This window comes from Aethalodelphis obliquidens, unplaced genomic scaffold, assembly GCF_003676395.1.
Source record: "Aethalodelphis obliquidens isolate GAN/ISIS:26980383/991018 unplaced genomic scaffold, ASM367639v1 scaffold72, whole genome shotgun sequence".
NCBI lineage: Eukaryota > Metazoa > Chordata > Mammalia > Artiodactyla > Delphinidae > Aethalodelphis > Aethalodelphis obliquidens.
The window spans coordinates 8,823,523-8,838,021 of NW_020838016.1; the positions used below are offsets into that span (position 1 = coordinate 8,823,523).

Genomic DNA, 14,499 nt, shown 5'->3' on the forward strand with positions numbered 1-14,499 from the left:
GACCACACAGTGGCATAGAACAAGGAAGTATGATTTATTGGAAGCCATTAATATACCAGTCTACCACAGAGACCAAAAGGTATCAATCTAAACCCTGTACACGAAGGCATCTAAGTGTTGCCATCGATTGAATTGCTGTCACTGATACTGCCAGAATTTGTTCAGTCCTCTGGTTCTTTTTCATCTTGTGTAGGCAGTCACACTTATCGCTACTTTTATCTGCCCTTTCGGCCATTTCTACTAGCAGCCAAGTAGGAACAAGGCCATCAAGATTTTGCCAGTTGGTGATCTGTATCAGGATGAAATTTCTAAGAATATGTTGTGCTTAAAAATGGGGGCCTAGTATAACATGATATTTACAGATGGTAAGAAAATGCTTCTTAGAAGTGGTAATGGAAAGCTAAGAATACTTTTTTTACTTAGAGACCAACAGAAATGGTTTCTGTGTCCACAGTTCCTTCATTTCTTTTTGTGTTTCCTCTCCTTGTCTGATTTTAAGGAACTAATATAGCATCTGGTATATATGTGTGTATATATGTGGTCTAAGCTCTTTCTGTCTATGGGTTTGTCAGTACAGTGGGGAAATGAAATGGTACCTTTAAATAATGTGTTGGGTATTTGGTTCCTGGGGTGGTTGGTTGATTATTTATATAGTTGTTTATTTTCAATGTTGGTGATCTCACAGCTAGTGAAATAATGAGTTAACTTTGTTTAAAATAGTAAACATTAAACTAAAACACTTTGGAGACTGTTGGAGGCATGGAATAGGTTTCATTAGAGCTGAAAGTTGTTTCAAATACAGAGGAGGTAAATGAGATGTAGAATTTAAATAAATTGCCCAAGATCACACAGCTTAGTAAGTAACAGAATTAGTGTCTGTAGTGTCTGTAGTGTAGACACTACAGAGTTAGTGTCTGTGTTGGAAGGAGCATGAACAGGCAGGCATACCTTGGTTTTGAAAGCTGGCTTTAGCACTTATTAGTGGGCAAGTTTTTGATATCATTCAGCTTTCCTCATCTGTAATATATGCTCTTCCCCCAAGATTGTTATGAAGGTTAAACAAAATGTGTAAGAATATTTACTACCTGGTAGCTGTTCAGTAAATGCTGGCTTTTCTTTCAGTTCAGTGCTCTTTCCACTGTATCAGTCTGCCTACCTTTAATATTTAAAAGCTGTCATCTAACCTGTTTAACTAAGGATAACTCACAACAAATAAGAATGATGATCGATTTTTTTGGTCTTATTTGTATTTCAGACACTTGTTCCTCCCCTCCCTGTTCCTCTCCTCCTTCTCCAATTTCCTTTCCCTTTTACCTTCTCACCTTTCTCATTCATTCTTTTATTCGTTTTCCCTCCCCTCCTAACCCTTCTCTACCCTGTTTGATTCCCTAGGGCTGATGACATATATTTCTTTTTCATATGTTATATTGCCTATTGAAGTGCTGAACATGTTGCAGGTATCCTAATACCTAATGACTTCAAATATTTTTCTTTATTTTTCTCTGTTGTTCTTTGTCAGTTTCTCTGACTTCTTGAGATCATGTGTTCTTCCCTGCTTCTTCAGGCTGACTAAATCTTTACATTTTAGAAACTGACATCTTAAAAGGAACTTGATAAGAATAAGAGCTGGCAATAAAATTGCAGGTTTTCTCAACTTACAAACGGCTTATTTATACGGCTAGTCAGAAAAGAGTTTCCCCCTCAGAAGACAAGAACCATTCAATTCTTTTGTGACAGTGAGTACCATGGATACATGAGACATGAAATAGGAGGAAGAGGGTCCTTGCCTTAGGATTGTTTTTTTTTAACCTGTGAACTAAGAGAGGATTCTCTCTTGGGAAGGCACTTGTGACAAAGAAGATGTGTTTCCAGTGATCTGAGTTGTGAGTTATAAATAGAACAGGTAGATTCTTACTCTAGTTTTTAGAAGCATTATTGGTTAAATAGACTTTGGTTAAGGAAGTCTGGAAATCAACTCACCATTTAAAATACAAAGCCATTGTGATTATTTGTTGAATCAGTAAATGAATCAAACCAGAAAACTTCTGAATAAACTTTTTTAAAAGCCCTTTTTTTAAGTTGGGGGCTTGCTTTAGTGATGTTTGTATGCATTATACATGCACATGTATGTACATCTACATACACATTCATAAATTATGTATAAAACTAAAAATCCTGGAAATTGTAGAATAAGGGTCTTATAATATTAAATTTCTAAATCATAGCTTTATTGATGTGTTATTTACATGCCATAAAACTTACCCTTTTAAAGTGTGCAGTGCAGTGGTTTTAAGTATATTCACAGAGTTGTGCAACCATTACCACTGTCTAATTCTAGAATAAAATTTTAAAGACAGTTTTTCTGTGTTTGTTTTCCTGTTATGCCTTTTCTTTCCACTTGATACACAAAAATTGATATATCTTGACAGAAATTTTTTTTACTGTTTTCTCAAAGTTTTCAAATGTTGAACTAAAAGCTCAAGATGGTCATAAGTGAAAAGGGTATGAAGTATAATTAGGGTACTTAAAATGGAAATTCTTGTTTGATAAAATAAAGTGAACTATTTTTTACTTTAGCATATATCCTTTGTTGAAGCTTTTGTGTTGAATATTGGAACAAATTGTCGGTCATATGCAAAACTATGTCTACTTCTTAAAACTTGAATTGAGGAAGGAAATGCTTTGTACCAACATGGCAAATACTTCATTATAATAAGAACATTTCTGTTTCTTCCTCTCATACTTCTTTGTTCATTGTACTGTATCTGTCTCTGAGACGTAGAAACTCTTTAGGGAACTGCTTTGATTTTTTTGTGTGTATGTATGCATTGAAGCAGCATAAGCAGTGTTTACAGTGTTTTGATAAAGCAAATTTTTAATAAAATTGTTTTAATCCCATAATTTCAAGTCAGTTTTCAAAATTATTAGTGACCATATGATACTGTTTTTCTGTTCTCTTAATTAGAGCTTATAAACTCTTATTAAATGCAGATATGTCTGCTCAGACAGAACATATGGTTTATTCATAGTGTTAAGGAGTTGAGAGGATTAGTTTGCACTATCATTGTACATTGAAAACGCAGTTGCATATAAATACAACTGAGTTTTGGTCTAAACCCCTAATTCAAAATGGCCCAGAGAAGGGTCTGCCAATGGGTAGAGGGAAATGAGGCACATTTTCATTTTTTAGGATATAGAAAAACGCTTTATAAAAATGGATTTTTTGATATCAACAGATACAAATTATTTTTAAATGTTTTCTACAACGTATCATATGTAACAGTGCTAATGGTTATATATAATATGTTTCCTCATTGTTTTACTTATTTCTTACAGGAAAAGTAGCCATCAAAAAAGAAGACTTGTGTAACCACAGTGGCAGAGAAACTTGGTTTTCACTACAGCCTATTGATTCCAATTCAGAGGTTCAGGTAAATATTAAGGATTAAGTGATGGAAGAGATTGTCACACACAGAAAATAAGTGTAAAACGAACTAATTATGCTAGTTCATCTAGAGAGAGCTTATCATACCTTATTTTAAATTCTGGCACCAAATATTATAGACCTCTGAGTAACATATAACTGGAAGGAAATGCCTCGCCACATGAAATCAAGGATAATGTACGTGTATGTGCACACGTATGTGTTTGGGGGGGTTATGTTAGGAGGACATTTTTTTTCCTTCCATAGTTCTTTTATTTGGGTCACAGTAGCAAATTACTAACTTTTTTAGATGGGGAAACGGTTTTAATGGAAAAGATATATTTTATTAATTCTGAGGAGAATCCTTAGAAGTCTGTGATTTATTTCATCTGTTCTGACCAGGATGCTCTCTTTACTCTTAATACACTAGACTTGGGAAAATGTTATTCATTCAAACCATGCCTGAGCCCACCATGCAGAGCTTTCATTCCCATACCTACCCTTCCTTTTGTTCATCTTTCTTTTTATTTGAAAGGGTATCATTACTTATTTTAAAGCTCTTCTTTCCTCTTGCCAAAATAAGAGATCTTAAAGATTCTGTGTGTGAATAAAGCTGTATGTTTAGCCATGTAGCTTAACTTTTGTATTTGTTTCTCAAAAGTCTGAGTTACTCTTAGAAATTATTTCTATCTAAAGGGAATCCTTTTTTTGTAACCCTATTTATTTATAAAATATGATAAGGATTGTGAAACCATTTCCCAAGGGCATAACAGCAAGCAGAATTCTTCTTCTCTAAAAGAAGTTATAATTTGCCACTATGACTCAAACAGAAGTTTTAGGTAAGAAAAAAGTACTGCACACACCCCCACAGGTATTTGCAAATAAAGTGCCTGTGTCTGTTTCCTCATAACCTCTCAAGCATTCTGTTTGATTAAATTCTCAAAAAATTAAGTATTTGTTTGCTAAGACCCCTTCTTAAGTATAAAATATAATCGAAACTTCTCCTGTTTTTCCACCCTACCCCATTTTAATGTTCTTTTCTTTCCATTTGACAATAACTTTTATTCTTATCCCAGTTATACTGTATGGTAAATGATCCAGGTGAGAGGCAATGTGATGAAGTGGAAAGGGTTTTAAAGTAGAAGTCTAAAAATTGAGGTCCTAATTTTCATATGTGGTTATTTTACTGACCTTGAATTTTATTTCTATAAAATGGGAATGAAAGTTGCCATGTTGACTCATATGATTGTGAGAATTAAATGAAATACCTTTAAGAGTATTTTGAAAGCTGTTAATAGTTACAAATGTAAAATGTCTGTTTACCACCAGTCAGTCAGGTGTCCATTTCCTTAATACGCCTTTACCAAAAGGCAGACATGAAAGTTTTGAAGTGCTAGTTTTTCTTTTTAATAGTTTTAACAAAAAAGAAAGATAAGAAAAGGCTTTGAGAATTTGGTCTAAAATGAAGTTTGAGGATTATTTTAAGATGTAGTTTATTAAAGTCCATTCTTTTTCTTGTGGCCAGTGTTACTTGCTAAAGGATTTAAGGGACCCAGCTCTCCAAAGTTAGAAATTTCTATAGAATACTCTTTATATAATTATTGGAGATGGTATTAGAGATCAGTACTGGGTAACAGGCTTTTTATTTGATTGTATGTATAAAACTCATGGCTGAAACACAAAAATCTGCAAACAGCATTTAACCGTTAGATATCATGACATTTTTTATTTGCTACGAATTATTTTCATAACCATGAGTTTTTAACCTTTACAGTTCTTTTGTCTTAAATGATAGTTGATCTGTAAGATCTACTCACTATTTAAAATAAACTTTAGAAGGAAGAGTACTTTAGGGGATGGGAGGGGGTGCATGACACTTATCACATTAATCTGGTACATTGGAAATATTGTTTCGCTCCAAAGCTGATCTAGGAATATTAAATCAACCTCGTGAGTCTAAAAAAGTTAGAAAAGCAGCCTGATTCATACAAATCCTATTTTGTTAATGAATTTGTTCACTTGCATAAGTTTTATAAAATTTCATTAAAATATCATGGAAATAAGAGCAGTTGATGGCACCATAGGAGAAAGCTGTGAGACAGATTGAGTTCAGCAGGAATTTAATAATTACTATTAGTAATTAGAACAGCATATATCTAGCACAGTACTAAGGATTTAATATATTTTATCTGACTTAATCTTCAGATTAGCATTATGAGGTGTAGGTAGCATTACCTATATTTTGTAGATGTGGAAAATGGATTCATAGAGGTTAAATGACATCTGCAAAGTCACAAAACTGTTAAGTGATGGAACCATCATTCCCATAAAGAGCATGTCTGATTCTAAAACTCCTAACCACGGTGCTTTACTACCTTTCACTATTCTGTACTGTTGGTCATAAAAAGGCTTCAACATAGATTATTAAGAGAATCACTTAGGAAAATCTGAGTATAAGGCACAGAAGCTTACCCAAATTAGCTCAAAGAAAAAGGGAGGGACATTAGAAAGTTCCTGGGAAGCTCCTTGCAGTATAATTACAAGAATTTCAGTATGGCCAGTGAGAGCTAGAAAGTTGTCAGGCATTTACATGGGAGCTGCATCCTAAGTGGAGATCAGGTTTCTTACTATAATAGACTAGATACAGTTCGCATAGAATTATTTTTGAAAAGACTTTAATTTCTCATAAAGTAAACTAAAATAATGGGTGGGTGGTTTGTTTTTGGTTGACCACCACATAAAATAGCTGGCTTGCATTTAACACCACGGTGAATGAAAAATACATACTGTATCTTTAAAGTGTAGACTTCTCAACACAGCAGTAGGTACTGCAGGAGGCACATGGGATTGAGACCCACTGATTCCTTTCTCCCTACTCATGTGCTCATTGTGCTCGAGTATAAGTGCTCACTGTTTAAATAGTCTTTTTCTTCTTTCCCTTTTATTTTGTAAAGTGAATAGTTAATGTTTTCTCTCTATTTTTTCCCTCTAATTTTTTTTTTTTTTGGCTGTGTTGGGTTCTCGTTGCTGGGCACAGACTCCTCTCTGGTTGTGGCGAGCAGGGGCCACTCCTCGCTGCGATGTGCAGGCCTCTCATTGCGGGGGCCTCTCGTTGCAGAGCACAGGTTCTAGGCGCGTGGGCTTCAGTAGTTGTGGCACACGGACTCAGTAGTTGTGGCTCGTGGGCTCTAGAGCGCAGACTCAGTAGTTGTGGCCCACAGGCCCAGCCGCTCCGAGGCATGTGGGATCTTCCCAGACCAGGGCCCGAACCTGTGTCCCCTGCATTGACAGGCAGACTCCCAGTCACTGTGCCACCAGGGAAGCCCCTGCTCTAATTTTAATAACTATTCACTTTGCAAAATGAAGGGGAAAGAAAAAAAACGTTGTTTAATGATGAGATTCCATGGTATTCTTTTCGTATGTCTTATGAGACTAACATGTCTCTCCCTTCTGCTTCTCTCTATAAATCCACTCTAATTTCTTGTTGACAGCTAAAAAATGCCACATCCATCTTTGGGCCTACTTGAGCATACGGCCCCCTCACCCTCTTAAGGTCTGACTCAGTTCTCTGCCACAATTTAGAGAGAAAATTTGGCAGACTTGGGTCACATGCCCACTGCAGTCTAATTTGATATGATTGGGGATTAAAGTTTTGGGGCGTTGTCCCCTAAGAAAGGGATTTAGGTAGAGGAAATGATTGGTATCTCTACTTCAGAGGAGATGTTTGATTTCCTAGCTCTAATTGGCATTTGTACCCAAAAGACTTGCTAAATTATTGTTGTCTGAGGATCTTCAACTGTGACATGAGAACTTCAGTATATAGGATTCCCTTCAGTTCTAAAGTTCTAGGGAAGTAACATGTAGAAACATAATTTAGCCCTCAGATGAAAGGATTCCATAGTAGTAAGATGGGTTTTATACCAAAACAGTTCAAAAATTGCTAAGAACACTAACCTCTTACCTTGAATTGTTTCCCAGACGCTTTATTATTGCTGTTAATGTTAATTGTTTTCAGTTTTCTTTTCAAACATTCAAGACAGTATTAATAATATTTCATGAGTGTGTTTTGCTACACTTTTTTTTTCCTTTTCTTTTTGTTTTGTTTTGCAGCGTTCCCCTGTGGCTTGAACTATTCTTTTCTCAACCCACTCTAATCTGCCTTCAAACCCCACAGTGGGTTGGAGGGAGAGCGTAGACAGCTCTCAATAATGTTACGCATGACACTGTGTTAAGTCTAGTGGACATTTTTTAGTCCTCCTCTTACATGGTCTTTCAGCAACTTTTGATACTGTTGACTGCTCCCTCTTTTTCAAAGCATTTCCTTCCTTAAGTTTGTGGTCCTGGTTATCATCCTATTTCACTTGGTGTTCTTTCTCTGTATTCTTTGCCACATAAACGAAGTTAATATGAGTTGTATCAGTGCCCCTTCCTATAAATCTTCTTTTGGCTTAGGTCATCTGCAGCCATGCTTTTAGCTATTTGGTCCTGGAGCTCACAGTAACTAAGTATTTTTCCTTTCTTTATTTTTTAGGTACTATAATAAAAAGTATGCTTTTATACAAGACTGATTAAACCAAATCTGTCATATGGAGAAGTTGGTGCTCTCATTAATTAAGGGTGTTTGTCTCACACAACTTGTACAAGCAGTGAATCCAGATGCAATATCAATCACATCCTTTTGATGTAATTACTTAGTTAATAAGTCCTTTTACCAACAGGCTTATCTTGAATTTCTGGATCCTGCCATAAGTTATTGATTGTTTTATAGGTTGTGTTTTTTTGTGTGTTTGGGGGGTGGTAATATGGCCTCTGCCCTTGTTTAAAACAAGCAAGCATTTTTAAAAAATCCAAAGATTATAGCTAATAATGCATAAATCAAGGGGTTTTTTACATGCTCAATTAAGACATAATGAGTATAAAGGTATCTTAAAAACTTCATTTGTAAATTTATAAACATGAAATAATAAAGGAATGAGCCATTCTAGATCATAATAAATACTTCTTTAAAGAGAAAACAAATCCATCCATAAACAGAAGGTATTAAGTAAAACCTTTATTTTTTCATCAGATAGGCAGTCGTGTCCAAAATGATTTATAGAATTAATTACTATATATAAAAGCATCTATCAGAAATCTAGAAGTTTCCTTCATATGAAGAAAAATTTTCATCAGTTGAAATATACTTGAGTTCTGTGGAATGGTTGTTAAAATTTAATTTAATCGTTGTTTAAATTAATTTATTAATGTTGATAAAACAAAAAAACGTTTAGACTCAGGAAGTTTTTAAGTGCGTGCATTGTGTTTTGCCCAAATAACTGTATTCATTTGAATTTCCCAAATTGTATGCAGAAATTCACATAATATCTTCTAAATGGTACCAAGACTATACATTACTATAAAATTAAAATAATCACAGATTTTTCTGTGTGAAATTTTTGTAGCAGTAACTGAAATAAAGTTAGAATATAAACCTTCAGACAGTAATAAGTTCCTAAATATGCTGCCTAATACAAATTAATGTGATATAATTGCTTATATCAACCTAATATAATTAGTGGTATGAAATATATATAGAATAATACCCTTTAAGTATTTGATTTATTTTTAAATTTTGTCACTATTTTGTCACTGAACCTCCCCTAGGAGGTTGGATAATAAGAAAGCTGTTGTGGACCAATGACATTGCATGTTTATCACCAAATATAGTTCCTTGTCAGCATCTTACAGTTACCTCTTTGTAAGTAATGTCCCTGTTTTCTTTTAGTTACCTTAGGATTTTCTCTTTATATTTTGTTTTCATCAGTTTTACTATGCTGCACCTACGTGTGATTTTCTTTTTATCCTACTTGGGTGTTCCTAGGGGCTCTTGATTACTGTGCCTTGATGTCTTTTGTCAGTTTAGGAAAATTCCAGGCAGTTATCTCTTCAGCTTTTTTTTTCCCCTGTTCGTTCTTTCTCCTCTCTTCTGGGACTTCAGTTACGTGAATAATAGACCATTTTACTATGTCTCATATGTCTCTTATACTCTCTCCCTCTCTGACTAACCTGTCTTCTATTTCACCAATCCTCTTTTCAGCTGTGGCTAATCTGTTAAATACATGTTCATTTTGGTTATTTTATTGTTTAATTCTAAATTTTTCATTTGACATATTTTATACTTTACAGGTATTTGCTGAGTTTTTCATTTTGTTTTCTATTTCAAAAAAAGAAAAATCTGTCCATTAACTCCAACATCTGTGTCTCCTGTGAATCTGCTCTTTGTCAGTTTTTGATTTTTTGGTTTTTGTGTTTGCAGGGGGTGGGTTGGTGTGTGGTCTTAGGGCATGCTTTGTAATTTTTGATGGAATGCTGGACATTGAAATATGAGCTATTTTAGAGATAACTTGAAACTCTGGATGATATTTTTTTCTTCCTCCAGGAAAGATTTACTTTAGCTTTTGGCATGTGGTTAGGCTGGAAACCGATCACTTTAATCCAGTTAGGGATTTGGCTGATTCCAGGCTAGGTTTTACTCTTTGTAAAGGCCGATCTATGTTGTTCACCCTTTGTACTCAAGCATAGGCCTTTAAAGGTTCCAACAGAAAGCCTGGGTGTTTATGAGAGCCACTCTATCTTGGTGGGCCCTGGGCTCCCATTTTTATCATGCCCAGTGTGAGATTGTGGAAAGTTTTGAGTAAGCTTTCCAGCCTCTCAAGCCACTGCTGAAGTTAGGGAGTCCTTTTTAATAAGCTTCTTTGGATGCTCTACCGGCAACTTCTGTTTATATCTCATTGGCCAGAACTGTATCTTATGGCTATCCTTAGCCACTATCCCTGGCTTCAAGGGAAACTAGGAAATGTTTTGCTGAACTCTCCTCCCTACCCCACAAATAAACTAGTTTTGCTACAATCTAAATCTATAAAATGGTGACAAATGCAAGTAAAACTGAACTGTCATGTGAACATAGTAAGGAATACTAAATTTTTCTTAAATGTTTTCAAATTTGGGTTTCTAACACTAAAAAGTAGCTTCAAATAATTTTTAAAATTTCTTGTTCATTTTACTTCATTAGAAAGCAAAACACAATGGTAGTAGAAACTTACAAAATCTAGATGAACAAAAAGAAAACAATTGGAAATCCTACCAACCAAAGATAAGTTCTATCAATGTTTTGGTAGATAGCGTTGTAGTAATTTTATATAGTAATATATATAGTATGTTTTATTTTTATAAATTAATATTGTATTATACACCCTCTTGTGACTTGTTCCTTCTACTAAGTATCATGTATATATTTCCATGTTAAAGTATATAATGAGGTAGTGTTTTATAGTTTAGAAATTATAATTTCCTTAATTTAACTCATAATGCTTTTTAATTTTAGTGTTCCACCCTTATAGTATGTGTCTTGTGTCTGCTTGTTCTCTCCCCACTCTTTTCTTGACCAGGTTAATACGTAATTACGTTATTGTTGACTAATGCCAAAGGAATGTTCTGTTTAACAGCCAGCGGGAGTAATGAACATATTAGGTAGGCTCTGACTCTGATAATGATTCCTGGGAGAACCCCATTAAATATCTTCTGATTTCTAGTCTTGAGTTGATACAGTGCTGTGATTTTTAGTTGTGAATGAAATTATTATACTTTTTTCCTATTCTATATTGTTTGTATTGTTTTAAAAATAGATTAGATCCTAGACATTTCCTGAGAAACAGTTGGGAGTGCCTTGTTAGTATACAGTTTCTACCATAAAATACATACATGTTAAAATGGTACAACTGCTTTGAGATGTAAATGTTGGTGCAGTTGGCTAGGCTCACTCATTTGTCAAGTGACACAGATGCTGGTGTGACAGCAAATATGATTCAAAATTCTGGTTGAGTAATACTATAAATTACTACCTATCATGAACCTTCTTGAGGTCACTGTTGAATAGTAGGAGTTGTGATTATTAAATGCTGGACTAATGAAAGACCTATTTTATAAATTATGTATGGTTTTATAAATATTTGTGTCTAGATTTTTAGTGGAAGGTTGGCTAGATATAGTTCCAGTTCCATCTAACTGCTAATTTTATGACAGCTATTGCCTTTGTTTTTTAGAGCTTAGCTTTCTCATGCAGACTTTTGTGTTGAGATCCATCAGTGTTTATTGCTCATCTGTCTAACGCTGAGATTTGTAGTTAGTGGACCTCAGACTCACTCTTGTATAAAATATGCCGATTAAAAATAGGCTGATTGGGCTTCCTTGGTGGCACAGTGGTTGAGAGTCCGCCTGCCGATGCAGGGGACATGGGTTCGTGCCCCGGTCCGGGGAGATTCCACATGCCGTGGAGCGGCTGGGCCCGTGAGCCATGGCCGCTGAGCCTGCGTGTCCAGAGCCTGTGCTCCACAACGGGAGAGGCCACAACAGTGAGAGGCCCGTGTACCGCAAAAAAAAAAAAAAAAGGCTGATTCAGGTTAGATTTCTGTGTATGTCTGAAAGGGGTTGTTCCAAAGAGGAACAGTGACTAGATAATAAACTTTCCTATCTCTGATGAAATAACTTATATCAGTAGTCCCTGGATATCACACCCATGAAATCTCCAGTTGGCAGTGTGGCAGTTTGTCTTGTCAGCTGGGTGGAGGTAATCCAACACTGATTCTTAACCAGTTCAGAATTGCTCATAGCCAGTTTAGAATTGCTCATCACCAGTGGCAGGGTAGAAATATCAAGCTCTAGATTATATTGTTCCTAAGCCTTTGTTTCTTGAGAAGTTGATAGTTTGCTTTAAACTTATACTACTGAATTTTTTAAAAATCCATTTATTAATGGCTGTTTAAGAAAGTAGTCCTTTATTTTCATTTTCAGTATCCCATTTTTTCATCAGTGCTCTTGGCCATATATTGTTATCTCTTATTTATTGTCTGCCCAGCTAGATTGTGAGTTCTTATAAGCAGTGACTTTGTTTTATACTCCTTTGGATTCCTACCCACTCCCACAGTGCCTCCTAAAATGTAGTAGATATTCCATAAATCTTAATTATTTGAGAAAAGTAAGTGTTGGCAAATTGAATCTTACTAGCTTTAACTTAGTTTTATTGTTTTAGAATTGTATGATTTCTCTGTCTTTTAATGATACTTGTCTCTATACTTATTATCTTCTCTGGAAAAAGCATTCTACATCTTGTAATTTGCTAAATTCAAAATTTCCTAAAACGTAAGTTTTGTCTTTCTTTTTGATTTATGATAATTGAGATAAATATTTGTTGAACTGGGCATAAAATTCTTAAATTTAATACCACGTGTGATATAAGCTTATTTTTCAGATTTTGATCTACATTGTTGGTTATTAGTCATTTAACAAGTACTTAATGGAGACAAAGCCATGTGCTAAGGATCACTAGTATTTAGTTAGTGAATAACTAAATATTATGGCTACCATTTGAAAAAGTACATACCTTTAATTAATATTTTATCTGTAAAATAGACTTCTCAGTTTGTAATTTTTTTTCATTATAGGGTAAAGTTCACCTTGAATTAAAACTGAATGAACTGATAACAGAAAATGGAACTGTGTGCCAGCAGCTTGTTGTACAGTAAGCATATTTCTTTTACCAAAGTCAACTAGATATAATTCTCCATTTTGTATTCTTTGAATTTTAAGCCAACTCCTTATTTTAAATACTTCAGAAACTTTTTTCAGAAATGAACTCTGCTATGCCATTCCTTTATTAATTTGTTTTCCACTTTATTTTCTCACATCTGGTCTACTCAGATTACATATGATGAGTCATTAATTCATTCAACCAGTATTTATTTAATGTGTGTTACATGATAGATATAGGATCACAGATAAACGTGTCTAACCACCAAGCAGGAATGAGTTGGAAAAGCTTCTCAGTAGAGGGCCTCTAGAAACTCTAGATACAGCACAGCAGAGCATTAGGGACCTTGGGGCTAAAACTAAATGTGTACCTTGAGATTACCAGTATTGATTCTCACCTACTTTGAATTCCTTTTTTCCTCTTCTCTCAACTTATTTTTATCACCCCGATTCAAATCTTCTAACTGTTCTGGAAATCTGTTTCAGCCCAATCCTCCACCTTTTCCCTCTCACCCAAACCCTTCCTCTGTGTTGTCAACAAACAATGGGATATGCCTGGCTTCTGAATGTTTTCTCTCTGTCTTAACTGATACATGAATATCCCCCGAAGTACTGTTTCCTCTACTGCCTTCTCAATCTGAGCCTATGTATTCCACCATACCCATATACCTTAGAGCCAGGGAGTAGGGTCAATATTACTCTCCTACTGCTGCTCCAGGCTATGGTTTATTCTCCTAATTATGAACACCCCAGATCCTTTGAGGTATTCTCTCTCTATATAAATATACATATTGATATTTATGTGCTTATATATATACATAAAATACTATATATAATATTACTCAGTTAATTTTTTCTGAACTCTTTTAAAGAAGGTTGCACATATTATAATCCTTAATATATCCGTGTGTATTTCCTAAGAAAAGGGATATTCTCTTAAATATAATATTTAAATGTACTTTAGTACAGTTATCAAATTCAGGAAATTTAACATTGTTACAATAAAAGTATAATCTGTAGTTTTTATATTTCAATACTTTAATCTACAGTTACAATATTTCACTTTTGTCAACTCTTCCAATAATGTCCTTTAAGACACATTTTTTCTCTCCAAGAAGGGATACAGTTCAAGATTATGTATTACATTCAGTTGTCATGTCTCTGATCTCCTTAACCTGTACTTTTAGCTATTCTTTGTCTTTCATGGAGGTGAGATTTTTGAAGAATACAGGCCAGTTGTTTTTTCACATGTTCCTCAGTTTGGATTTACCTACTAAAAACAGGATTTGTTTACAGTTTTTTCCCCTAGACTGAGAGCATATAGTGAAAGTATTTGGATTACTCTCTGCCCTGCTCAGTTCAGTTATGTTGTACATTTGAAATACAGTTAATTGGATTGATTTGGTTTGCATTTAGTTTAATGTTGTTTTCCCCCATCCTTGTTGGTTTACTTTTATTTTACTGAATATGTAGAATATCAGGATGACTTCAAAAGTCAAAACTATACCAAA

General features: G+C 34.7%; 1 protein-coding gene across 3 annotated transcripts in view; it reads left to right on the forward strand.

Annotated features, from left to right (window-relative positions):
• Positions 1 to 14,499, forward strand: part of RASA2 (RAS p21 protein activator 2) — a 116,922-nt gene that overhangs the window by 34,316 nt on the left and 68,107 nt on the right. For all 3 annotated transcript variants that reach the window (XM_027091750.1, XM_027091751.1, XM_027091753.1), the window contains 2 exons: positions 3,337 to 3,431; positions 12,904 to 12,980. In XM_027091750.1, the coding sequence (XP_026947551.1) occupies positions 3,337 to 3,431; positions 12,904 to 12,980 (172 nt within the window). The remainder of the gene's footprint in view (positions 1 to 3,336; positions 3,432 to 12,903; positions 12,981 to 14,499) is intronic.